We start from the raw sequence: 22999 nt of genomic DNA, 5'->3' as shown, positions 1-22999 counted from the left end.
CCAAACCTCTGTCTTCTCTTCTAGCCAACAAATCCAGAATAGGTTTTGGTATTATAGTGTTAAATAATAAATCCTAATTTATAGTCCATTCTTAACTATAAATATGATGGGAGACATTTATCCTTCATTTTACTGAATATATTTGTATGAGTCTTTCTTTAACTCTAGTAAACTATTGCTAGTTATTATAATTTTAAATGTAAGTTATGGAACCAATTTTTATACTAGAGAAATCTATATCAAGTCATTTATATTCAAATAGTTTCCCATATCCTCATTGTCTGCATTTATAAAAGGATGAAGGGTATAGGGATCATAAATCAGGCATCCTTTCTTATTTCTCATTAATCTGTTCTAATCTTAATTTCATCTGGGAATTTCAAAAAGTGTTTAAATGCCAAGTGAAGAAAATCATCAAGACATGAATAGTAGTTAAACAATAGCTAATTAACCACTGTTAAACTATAACTTGTAAGGTAGAAACTTTTTTCAGATTTTTTTTGGAAAAAGGTTTTTGAAGACGACAATTGAAGGAAAATTGAAAATCCAATGTTATGTCCATAACTACATTGATACAGTTTTATGTGAGAAAATTCTAAAATGTAGACATGATTAATATTTGAACTGTTAATAGAAAATAGGGAATTAATGTAATGCAGCCAAACTTTGCATTTATGCTTTCCCCAAAATAAGTGGTGAAAATATTTATATCATCTGCTTCTCAAAACAGCATAACTTACTGACAAGACCAACCAACTAAACATGTTCCAAATATTCCCTCTTGCTCCTTTAAATAATCAATTTGAAAAGAAATTAGTATAATTGGTACTTTCTGTAAATCTCTCTCTTATTTTCTTTATTTTATTCTTTCTCCTTCCCTCCCACACTCCCTCCCACCACTTGAAGGAAATTAAGAGCTCATGTCCATTATCAAAATCCATGCATCAATATTAAAATATCTAGGACAAATATAATCTTTCACATGCCTCTTCATGCTGATGAAAAGGTTCAGAAGGTCCTAAAGACATTATAAACACAAAAAATTTTCAACTGAATATCCCTCTTTTCCACAAAATTGAGGAGCTCTTTTTTTTAAATTTTTGTTGAGCACTCTTTTATCATTTTTTCCATGGCATCTTCTTTTTTTCCACCATCTCCTTAGATATATTTTCTTTGTTTCATATTCTTTTCTTGAATAAGCTCATATACCACAGTTATTTATGAAGTCCATGAATTACTTTTGGCCTTTCTTCCATTCATCAAAACCAATTTTCTAATTAGTCACCAAAAATAAAAAAGATGTCCTACAAGCCCTCACCTATAACTAATGCCAAATCAATTTATCCTCTCAAACCTTTTCCACAACCTAACACCTCCCACTCAGAATGTTGCATCCCCATATTTTAGACCACAGAGGTATAATATTTTGGAAAGATAAAAGCATAGAATACTTTGAAAGAAATTGAAGAATTCGTCTAAGCAAATAGATTTTAACTATGCACGTTTAATACAGTGTGCACATATATATGTTTGTGAATTGGAGTCAGAATCTTTCGTCCAAATATAACTTATGTGGAATATAACTTCAATTCTCTGATTGAAGATGGAAGTGGGAAAGAGGGTAAAAATCTCAACTATTTTTTTATCTTTCCCCAGCAGTTCAAAGGTCCTTAAGAATATTAAACAAAAACAAAAACACAATAAAAAATCACTAGCGGTCATTGAAATAGTATTTGGAAATCAGTTACCCAGCTGATCCCTTTAGTCCATAGATTAAAAGTTGTGAGGTCCAGCCAGACCCAAGGACTTAAAGCTTCTAAGCGGCCAATTTGGGCCTGGACCCAAGTGCAGGGCTCTCTGCCACACTGAGCTGCCTGGTGTCAGTAACGCACTCTCTTAAAGTGACTCGAGAGCATCGGTCACTGACTTCACTGCCCCTTAATGGGAGAGGCTGTGAGGTGCTTCAGCCTCTCATATGATGCCTCTCCGTCTTCAGCTGAATAAATTGTTTCCATCCCCAAATACACACTCCAATCTGCAGACTCTTTTTTTGCTTAGGTTGCTTTTTTTTCACATTCTCTTTCCACAAACTCTTCCTTAAAAATATTCCAAATCTGTAGTGGAGAGATAAGGAATCTAAGATGTAAAGAGGTGAACCAACTTCTCATATGAAGTTCATAAGTGAGTCTCATGTTTTCCTTTTCTTTTTATAATATATTTTTATTGATTTCAGAGAGGAAGGGAAAGGGAGAGAGAGAGAGAAACATCAATGATGAGAATTATTGATCGGCTGCCTCCTGCATGTCCCCTACTGGGGATGGAGCCCACAACCCTGGCAAGTGCCCTGATGGGAATTGAACAGTGACCTCATGGTTCATAGGTTAAGGCTCAACCACTGAGCCATGCAGACTGGGCCTCATGATTTTCTTATTCATTGAGCCTTCTGCATCTTTTCCTCTCTCACATGACACATCCATAAAAGATGGCCTATCCTCACTGCCTTATTACTTCCCAATACAACTTCTTTTCTGCTTTCTCTCTCATATTATCTCTAAACGACTCACTGAACACCTCCTGACAGTGCAAACAAAGGTAATCTATACTGCTGGGAACACAGAGGAAAAGTTTTCTTTGCCCAATTGATTGACTGTGAAGACTCTGGAATGCCTTTTGAAGCTCTCTTTTATTTCTCCACCACTCTTCCCCTAATTGTCTTTTTGGAACTCTGCAGATTCATCCAATAAATAGCCCCCCTCCCCAATATATCAATCTTGGTAAAATTAATTGGTCATTCTTGATTATGTGAATGAGATGTAACTACATTAATTTTTTTCTAATATCTAGTGACATATAATTCCCACTGTAAATCCTAGTCAGATGCCACCTGCTCTATGGAACACTTGCTGACTAAATTCAATAATTTCACCCTATATGCTTCTGTATCACTCTGACAATTTATAGAGCAAATACTAGACGATCTATTATTAGTTTTCAAGCATATTTCAACTGGAATATAAAATCCATTATGAATCGGGCACTATGCATTTTTATTTCTTTCTACATCCCCTTTCATGTAGTAGTTGTTGAATAAATATTTCCTGTGAATTGAATGTGTACTATAGTTAATGAATTAATCCCAGGATTTTAGGTAACAGCTATACTAATTTCTCTTTGCTATATAAGAACTCTTGGCATTATTCTTACTTGCACTATCAGTTAACCTTGCTTCTCAAATCTAAATTTCCAGATTTAAATCCAGATTTAAATTTAAATTAGAACTGAGAGCTTGTGAAATAGAAGTCAGATATACCAAATAATAAAAGACAACTAATACCAATGATGTGTGCTGCAAATACTATGTTTATTTCTTGTGGTGAATTTTCTGTCTTCATCAAGAAAACTTCAGAAACTTCGGGTCTTTTTAAACTGTTCCCATTTGATCCATCACACCTTTATTTTGTGTAATTTTAGCAAGTTCTCTCTTAATCATTTAGCACCTTCTAATATGGCACTTGATAAGCCTTCTGAAAGTATGTCTACCCTAAAAATATTCAAGCATGGATTTTTTACTATTTTAATGGTTGATATTAAAGACAACACGAAATAGAGCAAGCTCCAAACACCACAACCTCCATCAACAGTACCTGAAGCTAAATGATAGCAATGAAACAAGAATGATATTTGGTATGAACAACTGACATTTTCTCAAACCTACTTAAGTATGAGTAAAAACACCTTTAGAAAACTTTGCTATTTTTCTTTCATTACTTTAAACAACCTGAATAAAAACTACATTACTTATTCAAACACAGATTCCAGACAAGTCATCTATACACTCCCAACATTCCCAGATGGTTGCATTTACATGTCTCCTTCGTAGAAAATCTTCCTTGGCCACTGAGCATTGTAAAAGTAACACAAGTGAGCAGAAGAAATAATTGTAAATTATTAAATAATTTAAAACTAAAAAAATAATTACATACTAAACCTATTTTCAAACAGGCAATGTTAAGCATGAAATATTCCTGGTACGCTTTTATATAACTATGACTTTATATAACCATGCCTACCCTAAAAGCTAACACTGACACCCTCTTTTACTGAAAGCACAAATAAAATGAATTAGGTATCTCTATAAAAATATGCCTAGCCCAATAATTCTTAAGGAACGCTCTGTACATGGTCAATAAAAATAGTATTTTCAGTTCAGTGTCTCTCTGGGAAATTTACTAAGCATAGTAGCTATTAAAGACTCTAAGGACCAAGGCGAAGATACCTGTCAACGCAGTTAGTTCAGGTCCCAGAGCTGTAGGTGAAGAGGAGAGCCTATGAACAGAAAGTGGGAAAGGCTGTAGAAGAAATAACTCACTGTGTTTTAGGGTGACGGTCTCACTACTGACACACTGTGAAAACCATTAAGCTCCTTCCTGGCCCATATCAAGGACAATTATTGCACCCCTTCCAGTAAGCTCCAAACCCACCTGAGAAGTCTCAGCCCTTAGAGGAAACTCAATCTGTATAAACTAGTCCTGCCTGAGGCCAGTGCACAAATGTAGCCATTCGGGCAGGAGGAAAACTACTCCATAATCAGGAGACTCTCAAGTTCAGAGTGTATCTCAATTTTTTAAAGTTGTATTTTTCATTGTCTCCTCAGATATTAAATTTAAAATATATACGGGGTGGGCAAAAGTAGGCTTACAGTTGTGAATACGTGAAACAGTTTATTCTTGTATCATTTATTAATTATTGTACTATTTATTTGTATTACAACTGAAAAATTACTTTACCCACCCCTTTATTATAGAAACAGAGATAAAAGATAGGTGAAAGTGTTCAAAGTAGAATAGAGACAGCAGCAGAAAATCTTGTATGTTAGGAATGAGACTTTAGCAATTGCAAAGTAATCACAAGAATCCTTGCAGCATAATCACCGTTGCAGACAATGGTCAGCAAAAAAATAGTATGAGGAAACTTTCCAGAATGTTACATGATTCTTTATTTCTTGCTTTTACTGTAGGGTTAATATTAATATAAGCAAGGTATATTGATTTATTTCAATGTTTTCATTATCATTTCTAAAGCTAGATTTTTATCTGGCTAGACTGCAAATAACTAAAAAAACCTCATTTGTTGTAATTGTAAATTTATCAGTTAAAATTACGTATAATTGTTACAATTCAATTTTGTAACATAAAAATTCTTCACATACTTCTTGAAACCGGCATGTGAATTTTAGCTTAAAATTTTGACAAAAGTGAAAATCAACCCTTAAAATACTGTCACTCAGTTGTTATTCATTTACATAAATATAAAAGTCACAGTAGATTTTTAATTTTCAGAAAGCTTGCTGAAAAGTATTCCACTGCTTCTTCCAATGTCTTTTTATGGCCAAGTTCAGGGGTGCTTGTTAGCTTGCATGTGCTCCTTTGCGTGACCTGACAGGCTTCCATCCCACTATGTACTGTGCCTTATTTCTAAGCATCTGCATCATGTCTAAGACATGTAAACAGAGAGAATGGAGATCTGTGGAATTCCTGTGGTGAGACATCTGGTGGGCAGCTATACCAGAGGACTCAATACCAATGTGATAATATCTTCCTACCTTGTTAGAGTACACAAGCATTTTATATAGCAGAAAATTAAACTATATTTAGAGAATTAAACCAGAGGTATAACCATAAGGATAGGTGCATGGAGGTGACCAATGGAGAGAATTAGTTTGAAATTTGAGCTTTGCTGCTGACTACCTGGCTGGTTACTACAGTTATGATAGTAAATGTCTGTACAAGTATTCCCATCTGTGAAATGAAAGTTCTTGATAACATGGGCCTGTGGCACACAACTAATAAGAACATGTAATAAACAAGAAGACAAAAGAAAAATTATTATGTCCATGCCATTGGATTTATATCTTTACCCTTTTCTAGTTAAGGAAGAGTAGCAACTAATGAAATTCTGCTAAAATTTAAGTCTGTAGATGACTATGGAGAATGATAGGTCATTTATGTAAGGGGAAGTTATAAGTGAGACTAACACATGTACTGGTAAGACCTGACAATGCTTTGATCAGAGGAAGCTTCCATGCAGTAAAAGTCAGGTAATTGGATTCCTGAGTAATTGGATACAGAAAAAATTTTCTCCCTTGACTCAAAAAATGTGAGGTTAAATCCATGACCTTTAATCTAATGGAGAACAGAAGTCAGCAATCTATGAAGGGCCAGCTAGTAAATATTTTTGCATCACAGGTTATGTGGTTTCTGTCAAAACTATTCTGCTTTGTTATTATAGTAGGAAAGTTACCACAGACAATAAAATGAATAGGAATTGCTGTGTCCAATAAAACTTTAATTACTGAAAAATTGAAGTAAATCAATATACCTTGCTTATATTAATACTAGAGGCCCAGTGCATGATTTAATCATGCACCTGGTGCACCAGCGGGCTGTCCGCCGGTGCCCCAGGCCTTCCGAAAGCCTCCGGCGCTGCGGAGGCTTTCGAAAGGCCTTGCGCCGGAGCAGACAGGCGGCCAGGTCCCCCGCTTTGGCCTTTGATCGCGGGGGACCTGTCCGGCTGGCTGTCCGCAGGCGCCCCAGGCCTTCCGAAAGCCTCCGGCAGCCATGGTACAGACGCTGAGCTCGCGGCGCCAGAGGCGCCGCGAGCTCAGCGTCCTTCTGGCCCAATCAGCTACCCCGGCCACCCTGAGTCCCGCCCCCTGCGCCTCCTGCTGGCCCAATCGTGGGCGTAGCGGAGTGATGGTAATTTACATATTACCATTTTATTATGTAGGATTAATTAATATTAACCCTACAGTAAAAGCAAGAAATAAAGAATCATGTAACATTCTGGGAAGTTTCCTCATACTATGTTTTGCATAATGGGCCCTCTCCACTGTCACTATCACAGTGTTATTTCTATCAAGATTTAACTCGAATGTCACTTTTCTGTAAAACATTCCTGTGCCCACATTGACAAAAGCATTCACAATTCCTACAAAAGTCTGACGAAACTTTAATAACAGCTTCCACCCCACTATATACTGTGCCTTATCTCCAAGTCATCTGACCATTAAATAATTTGACAACTTAGGTCACAAGCTCTTTAAGGACAAGGCCCATTTTTCTGTCACCAAATGACATAGAACCAGGCACAGAGCAGTAACACAATAAAATAATTACAGGGAACAAATTTTAAAATGACAAGACAATAAATGCTCACAATAAACAATTTGAATGTTTACAGAATTAGGAGGAAAATGCTTCTATTGTTGAATTAGTGTGAAAATAAGACTTAATTTATCATCACATATATCATAGTTTTTATTATTCAATCAAATGCATGAGGCAAACTCCCATATAGGCTCTTTCTATAACGTTTTTCTAAAATCAAACCATTGTTTCTTAAATATACTAGTAATTATGTAAATTAGAATTTACCTCCTGATATATTTAATATTTCAATTTTAAGAGTCCTCAAAAACATATCTAAAGCTGTGGCTCATCATTTAAGAAAATGGTTTTTAAACTGTATTAGGCAGAAGTCCTTCTGATATTTTATTCTCATCTTCATAAGTTTCCATATGTCTCTTAAACAGAAACAATTAGGATTCAATTGTAAGCTTTTGTATGGAAAACAGTTGATAAAAAATTTTAATGTTTAAAACATCACCCAAGAGTAGCTTACAATAGCTTACATTTACCATAAAGAAAATGTTTAACACATAAGGAAACCTCTGAACACTTATCAATTCTAAATTACCTAAAATAATAATAGTAAAACCAACAACATCTGAAATTTAAGAGGCTCCACATATTTACTTATGTCTTAACAGTACTACACATTCTTCTCTTTGACTTCACTCACCCAATTTGTGGTAATTTCTTCTGAATTCTATATGGTTCATAGAATTGATATCATCCAAGATTTTTCTCCAGGCTATATAGCTTGTTCATTCAAGCTCTATCTCCAGGAACATTTCTATCCTATATAATAAAAGGCTAATATGCAAATCGACCAAATGGTGAAACAACCAGTTGCTATGACACACACTGATCATCAGGGGGCAGACACTCAATGCAGGAGCTGCCCCCTGGTGGTCAGTGTGCTCTCACAGGAGAAGTGCTGCTCAGCCAGAAGCCCTGCCTTCAGCAGGCAGTCAGACATCCCCCGAGGGGTCCCGGGTTAGAGAGGGTGCAGGCTGCGCTGAGAGAACCCCCCTTCCCCGTGCACGAATTTTGTGCACCGGGCCTCTAGTATGTTATATTAAAGTACTACTTTAAGTGTAGTCTTCTATTATGTGAGTATAAAAATAATTTTTATTGATATCCATTGAATCAGTCAATCTCAGATCTACAGATCTTTATACTATACTGTGGTATTCCACTGGACTGTAAGCAAAATGGAACACCAAAGCCAGTTTCAGCATGAAGATAGGCTATGTCACCATCTTCAATGACTCATCCCTTAGGTTAAACATCATCTTCTTCAGGACTCCTCTATCAAAATACAATCCTGTGCAGGCCAGTCCCATGAGCATGTCACCTGTACAGCCACTCTTAGAAGGGCCCTGTGCTTGGTTTAATGCTCTCATGTTGCCATCATGAAATTCTTAGCAAGTTCTGGACAAGGGGCCCAATTTTTATTTTACTGGACACCACAAATAATGGAGCCACACCTGCTGATGAAAGTGAGAACACATGAAACCATAATATTAATTGATCAAGCGAATAATTTCCTAAAGTCAGTAGGAAACTGCAGCAAGAGGATGAAAAGAGGCATCAAATGCCTTTCTTGCAGGGGTAATAGGAGGAGGAAAGAAAATATAAACGGAAAGTTGTATTCACAGATTAGCTCAACTCTTCAGTTAATAATTATTTACTGAGTATCTACGAAGTACCATGTATTGTACCAGATGCTGAGATTACAGTGAACAATGCTGTTAAGTCCCCACATTCATGGAGGATTTTACTCTAGAAAGGAAACAGATAATAACCCGGTCTGTCTGTGGTGGTGGGGAGAGCAAAGGGAAGTGTGTTGGAGGAGGACTTAATATATCTACTTGATCTCTAGCATTGTTACTTTTGGTAATCAGACAAAATGATAACAGTTAAGAAACTTTAATTATAACAAGTAATTTTTTTTTCTTATCAAGAGGCAATTCTTCAGTATTTTCTGCTTTTATGATTATCTTTTGTCTTTTTCCTTTTAGGATTTTTTAAAATTTCATGAATCACTGCTGCTCATCTTCTCCACTTTGTAATTTACAATGCACAGTTTCAAATAGGAACTATTACATATATTTAGAAATTAATGTTAGGGCTCATTTTTGTGAATAATTATATAATGTTCCTTTCCTTTCTCTATCCTGTGCTCCCTCTTGTGTATACGTTTAACTGTATATGAACTGTTTTTCACCAGACAAGTTTTGTTAAATAGGAGCTAGGTTTGTGTCACTAATATGTAATACTTTAAACAATAAATAATTTTTAAAAATATTTAAAAAAAAAACAAGACAAACAACCAACAACACAAAGCAATGCTTATAATTAAATGTACATAAATTCTGTAAAACTGACCCTTATAAACAAGGACAATGACCTTTGATCTTACAAAATTATCCTTACTTTTATGGGAAAAATCATATGTGAGATATCACCTAGGGCAGTGGTCGGCAAACTCATTAGTCAACAGAGCCAAATATCAACAGTACAACGATTAAAATTTCTTTTGAGAGCCAAATTTTTTAAACTTAAACTTCTTCTAACGCCACTTCTTCAAAATAGACTCGCCCAGGCCGTGGTATTTTGTGGAAGAGCCACACTCAAGGGGCCAAAGAGCCGCATGTGGCTCGCAAGCCGCAGTTTGCCAACCACTGACCTAGGGCATTGATGTAGGCAAGTAATGACTCTTTGCTGATTTGAATTAATGACTACATACAATAATGACTGACTGAACATATCAACAGCTTTCCATTAGATATCCTAAATTGAGTCCATCCCTTAGTGCTAGCACCAACTTTGAAAGATTAAAAAAAGTTGTTGTTATTGTTTATATAGAAAAGGACATTTGCCCCCCCCCCAAAAAAAAATTTTTTTCCATCACTCTGACTACCTTTTATATTAATTGTGGCTGATAAAAATCGAATATCCCTTAGAAATAATGCAGAGTGGTGAAAAGTAAGAACATTTGGTCAGCCTAAAGTACGGATGTATATTCCTCAAGGAGTAAAATCAATCCAGTGTACACTACAATTTGGAACCATGAGAAAAACAAAACAAAACAATAAACCACACAGGTCAATCTGTTCACATACAAGAGTCAAAAAGCTTCCTAACTAGAAAAGAAGACTACTTAAATTTCCTCAAGACAGAGTATGCCTGCTAACTATATTTGTGTTCTCTTTACAACATGCATCATTCACCCTGATTATATAAAAATTTTACAATTCAATCTGGTAATGGGCTGGCAAATCAAGCAAAGCTACTTTGGAATTCTCTGCATATACACTGACTGCAGTTCATGGGATCACAATGCTCTCAAACATCCGGAGAGTTAAGTTACTGTGTCCTACACATAAGCCTTTAATTTTCCTCATCTGCAGATGTGCATTTAATTGAGAGAAAATCGATAACATGTTTTCATTTTCAACCCCCAAAAGAAGGACTTTCATTCCAGTATAATTTTATATTTAACCATTCTCACTGTGAAGAGATTCTATCATAAGGTTCTTTGGAAAGTCACACCTGATAACAACTTTAACATCTTTGTCTTTGGTTTATGTTAGTGGAAAATACATTTGTTATATATCTTGTATTTGAATACACAAATTTCTCTCAGTATTTTCTTCCTAGGACTCAATAGTTTCCGTTAGTTTAAAATTTATTTTAAAAATGCCTTAACTCTTTAGACATTTCTTGTTTAAATTTATTAATGTGCTTTTAGAGTGCAATAAAGGTTTCTCATTAATTAAATAAAAATAAAATGAAACAAACAAAAGGCTACTATTTAACCTAGAAGCCTACATCTATCAAAGCCGGTGCTATTAATTTTATTTGCACTATTTCTATAAAATTTCATGTAAATCCAACATGAAATTAACATGATATTTATTGGTAATTCAGAAGGTTAGAATTTGTTTTTAGGAAGCTTTAAAAAAATAAGAATGTTTGTAGGCTGACTGAGGCTATTTCATTTGCTAAAGGTAAGGACATTATTTTCAACATGAACATCTTGGGTATCATAAATATGCTTACCTGTGCTGCTGGATATATTAACATCAATACTGATATCAGCTATTCCTCCTCCCTTCAGAGACGCTACACATGTGTATGTCCCAAAATCCGTGAATTTTAAATCAATGATGTCCAAGTTTGTTGTTCCCGGAGACACATCTGGATCAGTCTGTGTAATAACCATCCGCTCAGAGCTTCTTAATGGACGACCATTTTTAAACCAACTAAATGTTAACTCCTCAGAAGGAACAGCTTCTACTTGGCACGATATTTTCACCTCACGCCCAATCTGGATGTTGTCATCTTTGTGATAAGGATCTGGTGTGATCCAAAACCGTCCCTTTTTTAATGCTAAAACATAAAAATTCCATAAGTAGTTAGTGTTACTTTCACAATGCTAGGGATTTCATTCACTCTAGCTAATTATCTCTGGGCTGAAATAAAGTAAATAAAATAAAGCAAATAAAATAAAATGTGTATATATAGATATACATCTTGATTATTTCTAATTAATGTACATATCAATAAACCTTATATAATCTAGAAGTATATATATATCTTGATTATTTCCAATTAATGTACATATCAATAAACCTTATATAATCTAGAAGTAATCTAAAGACCTAAGTCACTTAGAGACTTTAAACAATTCAATCTTGTAACGGGCTGGCAAAACAAGCAAAGCTACTTTGGAATTCTCCACATACACACTGACTGCAGTTCATGGGATCACAAGGCTCTCAAACATCAGTTGGATAATATTTTCCAGTGATGTGAAAATGCTTTAAATCTATACATGATACACAAACATTGTTGCTACTGAACTTTGAACAAACAATATAACCTGTTTAGATAAAAGTCATTATGAATTAGAGTTTTAAATAATATTTAATAAGTCAATTCATTACTTATCTCATCCCTCAATTATGACACTTCTTAAACAACTCAAATATTGCACAAATGTCACATTAAAGAAAATTCTTCTAAAGTTGAATCCACATGCTGACCAAAACTAGATTTGTAAGAGTTAAGTCAGTTCACACCATGAAGCATTTTCATATATTGAAATAACCTGAGTTAAAGAGAATTTTTTTTTCTAAACATTGCTGCCACTGCTCTCTTCCACCTTACACAGATGTTTCTTGTTGAAACTGTTTGCTGAGTCTCTTGTGCATATGACCAACAGAACCTCTTGGCAGGGGCTTGGAAAGCCTGCTGTTGGCCTCCCGACAGCAGGGCTTTCTGGGGCTAACTTCAGTGCTGTCCTCACAGCCTGGGTCAGTAGTGATGACTACCAAGGGCTTCTGGGGGAGCATCTATTGGTTTCCTAGGGCTCCAGTGCTGAACTGGGAATTACACTGGGGACACAATGAGGAATACAGCTTGCTCTTTTTTATGGCAGTGGTTCTCTTCCGCACACACTTTTCTCTTTTCCAGTATCCTACCCACTTCTCTCTCTCTCAGCATCACCATCTATGTATGATGATATGAAGCACATGCAATGAAACATTATTATCAGAATAATAATTGTTCATTTACTTTAACCAATAAACCCAACTACATGATGACAATGGTAAAAAACAATGTGAATTTAGAGAACCTGTGGCTTTGGCTCAGTGGAAAGAGCATTGGCCTGTGAACTGAAGTGTCCTGGGTTAGATTCCAGTCAAGGGCATGTACCTTGGTTGCAGGTCTATCCCCAGCCCTGGTCAGGGTGTGTGTGAAGGCAACCAAGCGATGTGTCTCTCTCACATCAATAGATATTTCTCTCTCTTTCCCTTCCACTATCTCTAAAAATCAATGAAAAAATATCCTTAGGTGAGAATTAACAACAACGACGACAGAAAAAGAGAACCTGCAAATAATGGAGGCCTTCTAATTGTATTTTGGGTTACCTTTCCTGAATTTAACCAGATTTTTCTCAGTTGAACTAATAAAGGCCTGGAAACACCATGGAAATATATAAAACTATGAAAGAATGCACTGAAGATTAATACACTTTTTAAATCTTAGAAATATTTGCTTTTAACATTATTTACTATAGAGTACCAAATATTTTATCTGCTTTCTTGTTTGCATCTTTATGAGGAGAAATAAACATCAAAAACAATATTTTCTTTCTTTCTCCTTTTTTTCTTTCCTTTCTTTCTTGCTTCTTTTCTTTCTTTTTGTTCAAGAACTATTTATATAGGGCTCCTGTTCAAGAATAGACATTAGGCAAGTCCCTTATTACATGAGATAAAGAAAATAAACATAACCCTGTCCCTCACATATTGCAAATTATGTACTCACAGATTATTAGTCCAATTTATCTGCCTAACATTTATGATACTAATATCAAGAAAATCTACAAACTGCATGATGTTAAATGTTTTATAAGTGTGAATAAGTTTGAATCTCAGAGAGGAATCCACCAAAATATTCTTTATAAAATGCACAAAGTTTAAGTCTTAATGAAAATACCAAAAGACAAATATTTAAATCACATTGTAAGAATTGTTTGTTTCCACAATAAAATGCAATTTATGAACCTTAGTCATTTCTAATCATGTCTTTATTAGTACATGGCTTTAGGAGAAAATTAGGAGAAAATATAGCATTATATTACCTACAGTCATATATTTATATTTTAATAGACACTAAAATATGATATTTAGTAGAAAGGGAAATGTTCTAAAATTTTTTTATATCTGGCTACTATATTTGGTGCATAATATTGCGCATATATAATCCAAATGTAATTGGAATTCTATAGAACATAGAATATCCTTTAAAAAATGATTTTAGGGAGAAGAAGGGTGAGAAAGAGAGAGAAACAGAAAGGTGAGAGAGAAATATCAACAGTTGCCTCCCACATGCGCCAGGACAGTGGGGATCCAACCTGAAACCTGGACATGTGCCCTGACCAGGAATCAAAACTTGTCACCTTTTGGTGTAGGGGAGACACTCCAACCAAGGGAACCAGCCAGCCAGGCAGAGTATCTTTTTTCTTTGATAAAAAGATCTAAAAATAGTATTTCAAGGAGCATTTACTTTGGTTAGCATTATAACATTTAAATGAAGAGTTTCCTTTGATTTCGTAAGAATTTTTCCTATCCTGTTTCTATAGAGAAGTGATAAACCTAAATTAAAAAATTAAAAAAAATTCATTATTTTTAAAGTTAAAAAAAAACCAACATCTATGCTAATGTAACAATTGCTTCATATGCCAGCATATTTAGAATAAATTTAATTACAAAGTTATGTGTCAACTGCCATGTAACTACACAATAAAAAACCCTGAAATTTCCATTGTTGACTTACTAGGCAGTTATCTTTCCTAGCCCGATTTTAGGCATAGTGGCATATTAAGGTGATACTGACATTGAGAAACCTGAAAACTCATCACACAAATTAGTTTAAACTATTAAACAATTCATAGTATAAAATTAATAAAAAACATAAAATTAATATCTATATTTTGCATTATGGACTGTTTTATGCATAAAAATAACTGAAAATTCAAAGTAAAAATGTTAAAATTACCAATCTAATAATCAATTAATGAATAAAATTAAGTATGATATAATTATATTTTATAGAAAGCAATATAATCAAGTGAGCTTTAAAGAATGAACTCATTTGTTGATCTCAGAGTCAGATAATTTTATAATTTGACCAAAGGCAATCATATTAGTCTTTCAAATGACAGATTCTAAAAGGGAAGAGGAACAAATGAGTCCTGCAAGTGATCAAGGAAGCTCATAATAAGCAGCACGGATCATTTGACTGGAGAACCATCTGTTCCAGCTTGCTTTATGTTATCCCATAACAAGCTATCCAGTTTTGCATACATAACAGTAACATTCAAAGCGGGGGGGTGGGGGAAGCATGTGCTGTGTGTGTTTGTATACCTATCTATAGTAACAGAGGACAGTTAAAATTATTTTCTAATTTACTTTGGCTGTTCAGAAGACTAAGAGTAAAGATCTGTAAACTAGGCACAGATACATTAAGAACTTGAAACCTAATACTAGTTTTTCATTTCTATGTGATCCAATACGGACAATCTAATTTTTTTTTTTGGATCAAGTGCACCAATTATAAAAATAGGGGTTATAGTATTAGGCTCCCTCTGTGACCATTGTGAGAAATAGCTTATTAGCAGTACTGTAGAGCTTTGAAAATATAAAGTGTTTAATATAGTTAATCAACTAGGAAGCAGGTTCCTTCATTTATAATTAAACATTCTCTTTTTCAGTGAACAATTTATAGTAGTTCATGCAATGTTAATTTAAAGCCATTTCCTGCTACCAGTTAAGATTTCAAATGCTTAAAATCAATCTGCGATTAGTCCCAGAGTATAACAGAGGTACAACAGTACATAACAAGACTACAGAATTAAAGAAATTCTATGGAAAAGAGAGGAGAAATCCCTTTCTCCAAATGCAATTTCTTAGTTTGAATATTGAAAATCCCCTAACACCAGCCTGAGAGAACATTAGATTTAGCTTAATGTATCATAAATTGTGATAGATGGACCTCAAAAGGTACTTGTTTAGTCTGGCAATGTAGGTAAAGAATTGGCATCACACTGAGCCTCTGTTCTGGATAATCAGTTTAGAAAACATTGCAATATAATCCATAGCCCCCATTTTTTTTTAATAATGAGAAACTGGATATAAATTGGCCCACATTCACTTTAGACTGGTTACTCTTGAGGACACTATAAATTGCACTTACTGAAGTCCCTGTACTTTGAGATTGACAAAGGTGTGTGTGAGAAGAATGAAACCTGTGTACAAAAGGAAGGCCGCTGCAAAGATCCAGGCAGGGGTTACTGCTGACCTTACCCCAGAGATAAAAGTGGATTTTTGCCTGTAAATGTCTACAACTTGGATAAAAAATTTCTTTATTTAAAGTGAGATTACTTCTTCAGTTCATGCCTGAAGGAGAGACCATCAGCTCTGGAGAAGCCTGGGCTTATGGTTTCTAGGAATACAAACTCAATGCCGACAAAAGCAAACAGGAGACTGTGAGATTGGATGTTGCCTGTAGCTGTAGACTTAAAAGTATAAAATTCACTGATCGTCAAATGCTCCCTACAACACATAGTAGTTTCCTAATAAAATAAAATGTGTAGATAGAACAAAAAAGACATTAAAATTTTCAAAATTTTAATGAGAAAGCATCTCTTTGGAGATCAGGTATATCAGGTGTGAGCTTTTGAACCTCTGCCAAGAATCTATTTCAGAAAAAAGATGAGACCCAGAGTGAATGCTGTCCAAGTAGATAAATTCAAATCAATAATAATTCAATCAGACAAATAAGAATTGATTTTCAACTCATTAGATCTCTGTTAAAGGCAATAAAAATATTAAAGTGGAAGTATTTTCCAGTCCAATCGTATGTCAATTGAATAAACAATTGGAAATACATTGTTTCAGTAAAGCAACTTAAGAGATAGTAAAGGATCCTATATCATAAAGAGGTAATATGCAAATTGACCATCACTCCAACACACAAGATGGCCGCCCCATGTAGTCAAAGATGGCCACCCCCATGTGGACATAAGATAGCAGCCACAAGATGGCCGGCAGGAAAGGGCAGTTGTGGGTGATCAGGCCAGCAGGGGAGGGCAGTTAGGGGTAACCAGACCAGCAGGGGAGGGCAATTGGGGGGGACCAAGCCTTCAGAGGAGGACAGTTAGGGGCAACCAGGCTGGCAGGGGAGTGGTTAGGGGGTGATCAGGCTGGCAGGCAGAAGTAGTTAGGGGCAATCAGGCAGGCAGGCAGGCCAGTGGTTGGGAGCCAGCAGTCCTGGATTGTGAGAGGGATGTCCAACTGTCCGTTTAGGCCCGATCCCACTGGTGGATCGGGCCTAAACAGGCAGTCAGACATCCCTCGTGGGGTCCCTGATTGGAGAGGGTGCAGGCTGGGTTGAGGGACACACCCCCCATGCATGAATTTTGTGCATCAGGCCTCTAGCAGTATATATAAATGGTCCAATTATAATAAGTGTCTATCTTTCTTCTCAGAGAGATTGTGGACCCCTGGGAAGTGAGGCCATGCCTTAGTCTTCTTTGTAATCCCAAATCCTGAACCCAGTACTTTGTTATAGTTGATATTCAATAGTTTTGGTTGAATTTAATAAAATTTGACATTTCAAAGCATTAACTCTATGGATTCCTGTTGATACCATTCAGTCTTATGTTCTTCATCCATGATAGAAAATAGGATAGCAAAAAAAGGAGATTTAATGTCCTCTCGGATTCATGGACTTTGTTGTGTGGGAGCAGAATGATACTTGCTGAACAAAGTATTAATATGGGGATATATGTGAAAAAGAGGATTCTGTAAAGAAAAAAACTCAGCTGTTATATGTCCTAGTCATTTGAGGTGCCAGGGACATCAGCTCTCAAATGTGTTCTGTAACTGTTACTCAGTCCTGCTTTGTAAAAGAGACTGCATTTCATGCAAAAGGAAAAAAAAATATCTAAGCACAGCTATCTGAAACAGCATTTGCCAAAACCTGTTTCAGAAAAAGGTTATGAGTATCATGTTTAAAGAAAGTTGGGGATTGACTATATGAGTGAAAGTTTGCTTTTTGGCAGAACTTTTCAGAGTTTTGAACATGCTAACATGCAATACTCTTAGAGAGACTGATAGCATCTACAAAAACCCTTTACTTGTAAAATATATTTCAGTACTACAATCCCACAGAATAAAGTAAGAGAATGTATCAGTTGATGAGAATCATTGAAAATACTCTAATATTGAATTTCATTTTTTGATATTTCAGACATTTCCATATGAGCACTACAAAATAATTGACAAAATACAACTCTTCAATGAAAATAAAATTTTTGATTCAAAACTACTGGACAGGGGAAGTATTTTGATATTTAAGTTAAAATGCACCTCAGAACACACTGAACGTATAAAACATTTCAGAGCCATCTAATACACCTGTCTGCACTAAGGAGAGTGTGTCTGTTTCCTTTCCCAGACAAGCAGCATTTTGTAAAATTTAATTTATCACTTTAGAATACACATTTTAAAATATGCAAATAGCATAGAAAAGAAATACACTGTATTTGCAATTATTGATAGAGGCTATTAGTTGCTTGAAGAAATAAGAATAATGTTTATTTATACCTTACGTTATATAAAAGCACTTAAAGTGTTTTTATGAGAAGTATTAAAGCTTCAGGATGGATAGGAGTAGAGGCCTCTTTTTTTCCTTATATACTACTAGAGGCCCGGTGCACGAAATTCGTGCATGGAGGGGGGTTGTCCCTCAGCCCAGCCTGTACCCTCTCCAATCTGGGACCCCTCAAGGGATGTCCGACTGCCCGTTTAGGCCCGATCCCTGGGATCGGGCCTAAACGGGCAGTCGGACATCCCTCTCACAATCCAGGACTGCTGGCTCCCAACTGCTTGCCTGCCTGCCTTCCTGATTGCCCCTAACCGCTTCTGCCTGCCAGCCTGATCACCCCCTAACCACTCTGCTGCCAGCCTGTTTGCCCCCAACTTCCCTCCTCTGCCAGCCTGGTCACCCCTAACTGCCCTCTCCTGCAGGGTTGATCACCTCCAACTGCCCTCCCTTGCAGGCCAGGTGCCTCCCAACTGCCCTCTCCTGCTGGCCATCTTGTGGTGGCCATCTTGTGTCCACATGGGGGCAGGATCTTTGACCTCATGGGGGCAGCTATATTGTGTGTTGCAGTGATGATCAATCTGCATAGTACTCTTTTATTAGATAGGATAGAGGCCTGGTACAGGGGTGGGGGCCAGCTGGTTTGCCCTGAAGGGTGTCCCTGATCAGGGTGGGGTACCCTTGGGGCGTGGGGCGGCCTGAGCGAGGGGCTTGTGGTGGTTTGCAGGCCGGCCACGCCCCCTGGCAACGCAAGCGGAGGCCCTGGTATCTGGAATTTATTTTCCTTCTACAATTGAAACTTTGTAGCCTGGAGCGGAGCCAAGCCTGGGGCTCCCTCCAAGGCCAGCAGCCATTTCTGTTAGGGTTATAATTGAAACTTTGTAGCCTTAAGCGGGTGGGCCTGGCCAGGGTGTGCGGAAAGCTTTGCTTCCCCTGTTGCCACCGGCAACCCTGGCCTGCTCTCTCAAGCTCCATTCTGCCGCCATTTGTTTGAATTTGTTTACCTTCTATAATTGAAACTTTGTAGCTTGAGTGGAGGCTTAGGCCTGCAACGGCTGGCAGAAAGCTTGGCTTCCTCAGTTACCTAGGAAACCTTGCTCTCTGTGGCTGTAGCCATCTTGGTTTGGGTTAATTTGCATGCTCGCTCTGATTCGATGGTGGGCATGGCTTGTGGGCGTGGCTTGTGGGTGTGTCGGAGGTATGGTCAATTTGCATATTTGTCTATTATTAGATAGGATTAGCTCTCTCATACACACTTCCTTTAACAACTCCAATTGTCAATCTATAGTCTGAATGAAAGTTTGTTAAAAATTCAAGAGCAACAACAAAAATATCATTACACCCATTTCCTAAAACTAATTTAAAATAGTGCTCCTGATCATCCGAATGCAGAACTAGATGCTTAAAAGAAGTTGTTGTTCTATCTAATTATGAAATATCAAGGCTTTTTTATTTTGTGAATATACTCAAAGATAATCATAACAATTCAAATTGTTTAAGCAAGGTATGGTTGAATTCCAATTGTCTTAAATGTCTTTGTTTAATAGAATAACCACAGATAAGTAATTTGAAATTAAAATAAGAAAGGATCTTTTAGATGGGCACAAATTTTGCTTTTTATGTAAACCTGTCCTTGAAAAATGAGAAGAGTGCACTAAAATATCATTATCATCAACATTATTATTTTGCCGTTATTATCATTTCAGCCCTATTTTAACTAAGGAGAAAATATTTTCTGCTCATGAGTTATTAAAGAGTCTATGTAGTGTCATAAAAATAAGCATTTTCATAATGTGGCTACTATGTAAATGGTATTTGACATAGCATAATATCTTAGCACCAATTATTTAAATAGGAGAATATTAATCCGTACCACTTACTGGTCATATGAAATTAAAATTAGTAGGTATGTTAAGCTCACTTTTTCTATCAAATTTAATAATACCATTCACTATGAGAAATGAGAACGTGTCCAGAGTAAATTATATTTCTTTATTCGTTTTTAAATACCTAGGAGTAGAAATAGCTATAACAGACCTGTGCTAAATATAGTTCTTTGAAGTCCTTTTGAAAATAGTACATTCTTAATATTTATGGAATTGATCATGTAGCAGTAAAAATAATGAGACTAACTGAAACTAAAAATCTTTCTTTGCTTTTCTTGTTTTCCTTATTCTCTGTCTCAAAGCTGTGGCCTTTCTCCTTTCCAAAATGATTCTGCCATCTGTCAGCCTCTCTCACTATGTACTGATGCTCTGCATTATTTTGGTTACTCACTTTCTTTTGAAATTTAAATATTTTCTCTTCCAAATAATATTTACTTTCAGAGTAGAAAATTGTTTGGGTTGCATCTAAACTTAGAACATTTTTCTTAACGCTAATATCCTTCAAACTATTTGTAGCATATATTTAAAAAAATATAGTGAAACACCAATCGCCCCTGTTGTATCATGAACTCACTCATTTGGACAGTTTACACACTCGTCTTTCACTGGTGCCATTCTCACATTGAAGTTTCAAAGGTTAGCAATGACTTCTTCACCAATGAACACAATGGTATTTCCAGTTCTTTTTCATGTTTATATCACTTAAAATCTGCATTTCATATCACTTTATAGATTCTCTCCTTCTTCTTGAAAATTTCTTTTCTACTGATTCTTATAACTGGTAAAATATGAGATCATATTTAAGAAAATAAATAAATCACTTGACTTAGCTCATTGCATCTCTGTTGTCATGACTTTTCCTAGTTCTCTAGTTCATTTGGATTCTGTCATTCAAAAAGTGCAAGGTCAGTATTTGTTGATAAGGAAAATATTTTTATAAATTACTTTGCCATAATTTCAGACTATGGGGTTTTTCCTTAATCTTTTGCCTTCCATTTTGCTGCCTATGTTTGGGGAAATGAGAGCTTTGTTTGTCTGTTTCTATTTGTTTGTTTCTTAAAACACAAAACATTCAAACATTCTGACCAGATCCATGAACATTTAAATTTAAATAATGGTTAAATCATATATGAATATATATATATATATATATATATATATATGTGTGTGTGTGTGTGTGTGTGTGTGTGTGTGTGTGTGTTGAAGAGCAAAGAAAATAACCTATGTATATTTAATGATCACATAAAAATATCTGTATTCACTGAGAAATTATATAAATTATCCTAACTATCTTACCTTACGAGAAGCTGAAGCATCAATACCACTAAGACTAACAAAACATTCCCCTCAGCATGACTCAGTGTTAGACAGGTTTCTTCCTAACTCTATGACTCTGACCTTCCTTTTCCGATAGCATTTACTTTTAGAAAACTTGCATTTTAATGCTTTCTCTGCTCCTTTGAGATGTTAATCTTCTGAAGAAAGCCAGAATACCTTGATAAATGTCTTTCTGGAGAACCTGTGAGCCATCACTTTAGAAAGTAATCATTGAAGGAGATAGTGCATCCATCTATCTCGCAGTCTCTATAAGAGAAAGAGCCTAACTTTGAAATGTCAAAAGAACACTTAGCAAGCACAGTGGTCTTCATCACATTGACTAACCTCCCCAACAAACATGTTCCAGTATGTTTTCATTACCTTACCCAGCGTTTAAAAATCCTTCTGCCTCTTGATTCAGTGGAGTTGCAGTTAATCTCCCTCTTTATGGCAATGATCTTGATCCCTATTGCAAGTCTTGAGTCTTCCTTGCTGTTTTGTAATGTCTAGTGCAATTTTCCTTTCACACAGTTACGTTTTGTATTGTGCATTATTGAAATAAGTGAAAGTAGGATCGATCTAGGAAATCTGCTGCTACAGTTTCAAACACCAAAGAAAATAATGCTTATGATCACAGCACAGGACACACACATACCCAGAGACACACACACACACACATGCACAATAGCATGCTGTTCAAAGATGAACTGTCACATGAGTATTTGAGTTAAAAAGTTTAATTTAAACCCTTTATAAAACTATGCTTCCTCCAAAGTGATAAAACCTATTTAATATTTAATGCCTTCTAGGTCTAGAGTTTCTGATAATAGACCACAGGACAAGAATCTGGATTTGTGGGTTACGCAACAGATGACAGGACAGCTAAAGGAGGTATGAAAAAGACTGACTCTAAAGCTAAATAAAGTTAATACATTATAAAAACAAATATAATATTTCCATTTATAAAAGTAAATTCCTACCTTAATCTAGGATATTTTAAAACACATTTTAGAAATACATATTATAGCTTTTCCACCTTTTTTAAAATGAGAATATTGTGGCAGAAAAGCAAATGAGATAAGGTCAAAATGATACTGGTACAGAAATGTTTTCACATCCTGTACAATTGGTAGTGAGGCCATAAATTGACTCTGATTTTTACAGAAACAAAGGCAAAAAGAGAACTAATTTCATATGTCAGATTTAAGTTAAAAATACTCCAATCCTCAAACAAAACAAAATAATTATTCCTGGTTCAAAGATCTGAGTGGAATTTATCTTCTGAGCTTGCATAAATGAGACACACAATGAATAGCACTTTTAGCCACATCCTTATGGTGATCAAAACAATGTAATTCACAAGACTAGTTGTCAATCTGTCCTTTATATAGGAACCAAAGGGGCATGGTACCAGTGCACAGGTGTTCAGGCTCA

General features: G+C 35.8%; 1 protein-coding gene across 2 annotated transcripts in view; it reads right to left on the bottom strand.

The window, feature by feature from the left end:
- Nucleotides 1-22999, bottom strand: part of MDGA2 (MAM domain containing glycosylphosphatidylinositol anchor 2) — a 981798-nt gene that overhangs the window by 268504 nt on the left and 690295 nt on the right. For both annotated transcript variants that reach the window (XM_079779348.1, XM_079779347.1), the window contains exon 7: nt 11250-11579. In XM_079779348.1, coding sequence (XP_079635474.1) covers nt 11250-11579 — 330 coding nt within the window. The remainder of the gene's footprint in view (nt 1-11249; nt 11580-22999) is intronic.

Source organism: Cnephaeus nilssonii (assembly GCF_951640355.1).
Source record: "Cnephaeus nilssonii genome assembly, chromosome: 1".
Taxonomy (NCBI): domain Eukaryota; kingdom Metazoa; phylum Chordata; class Mammalia; order Chiroptera; family Vespertilionidae; genus Cnephaeus; species Cnephaeus nilssonii.
The sequence above is the reverse complement of the archived record's forward strand: the minus strand, read 5'-3'. Positions and strand labels throughout refer to the sequence as shown.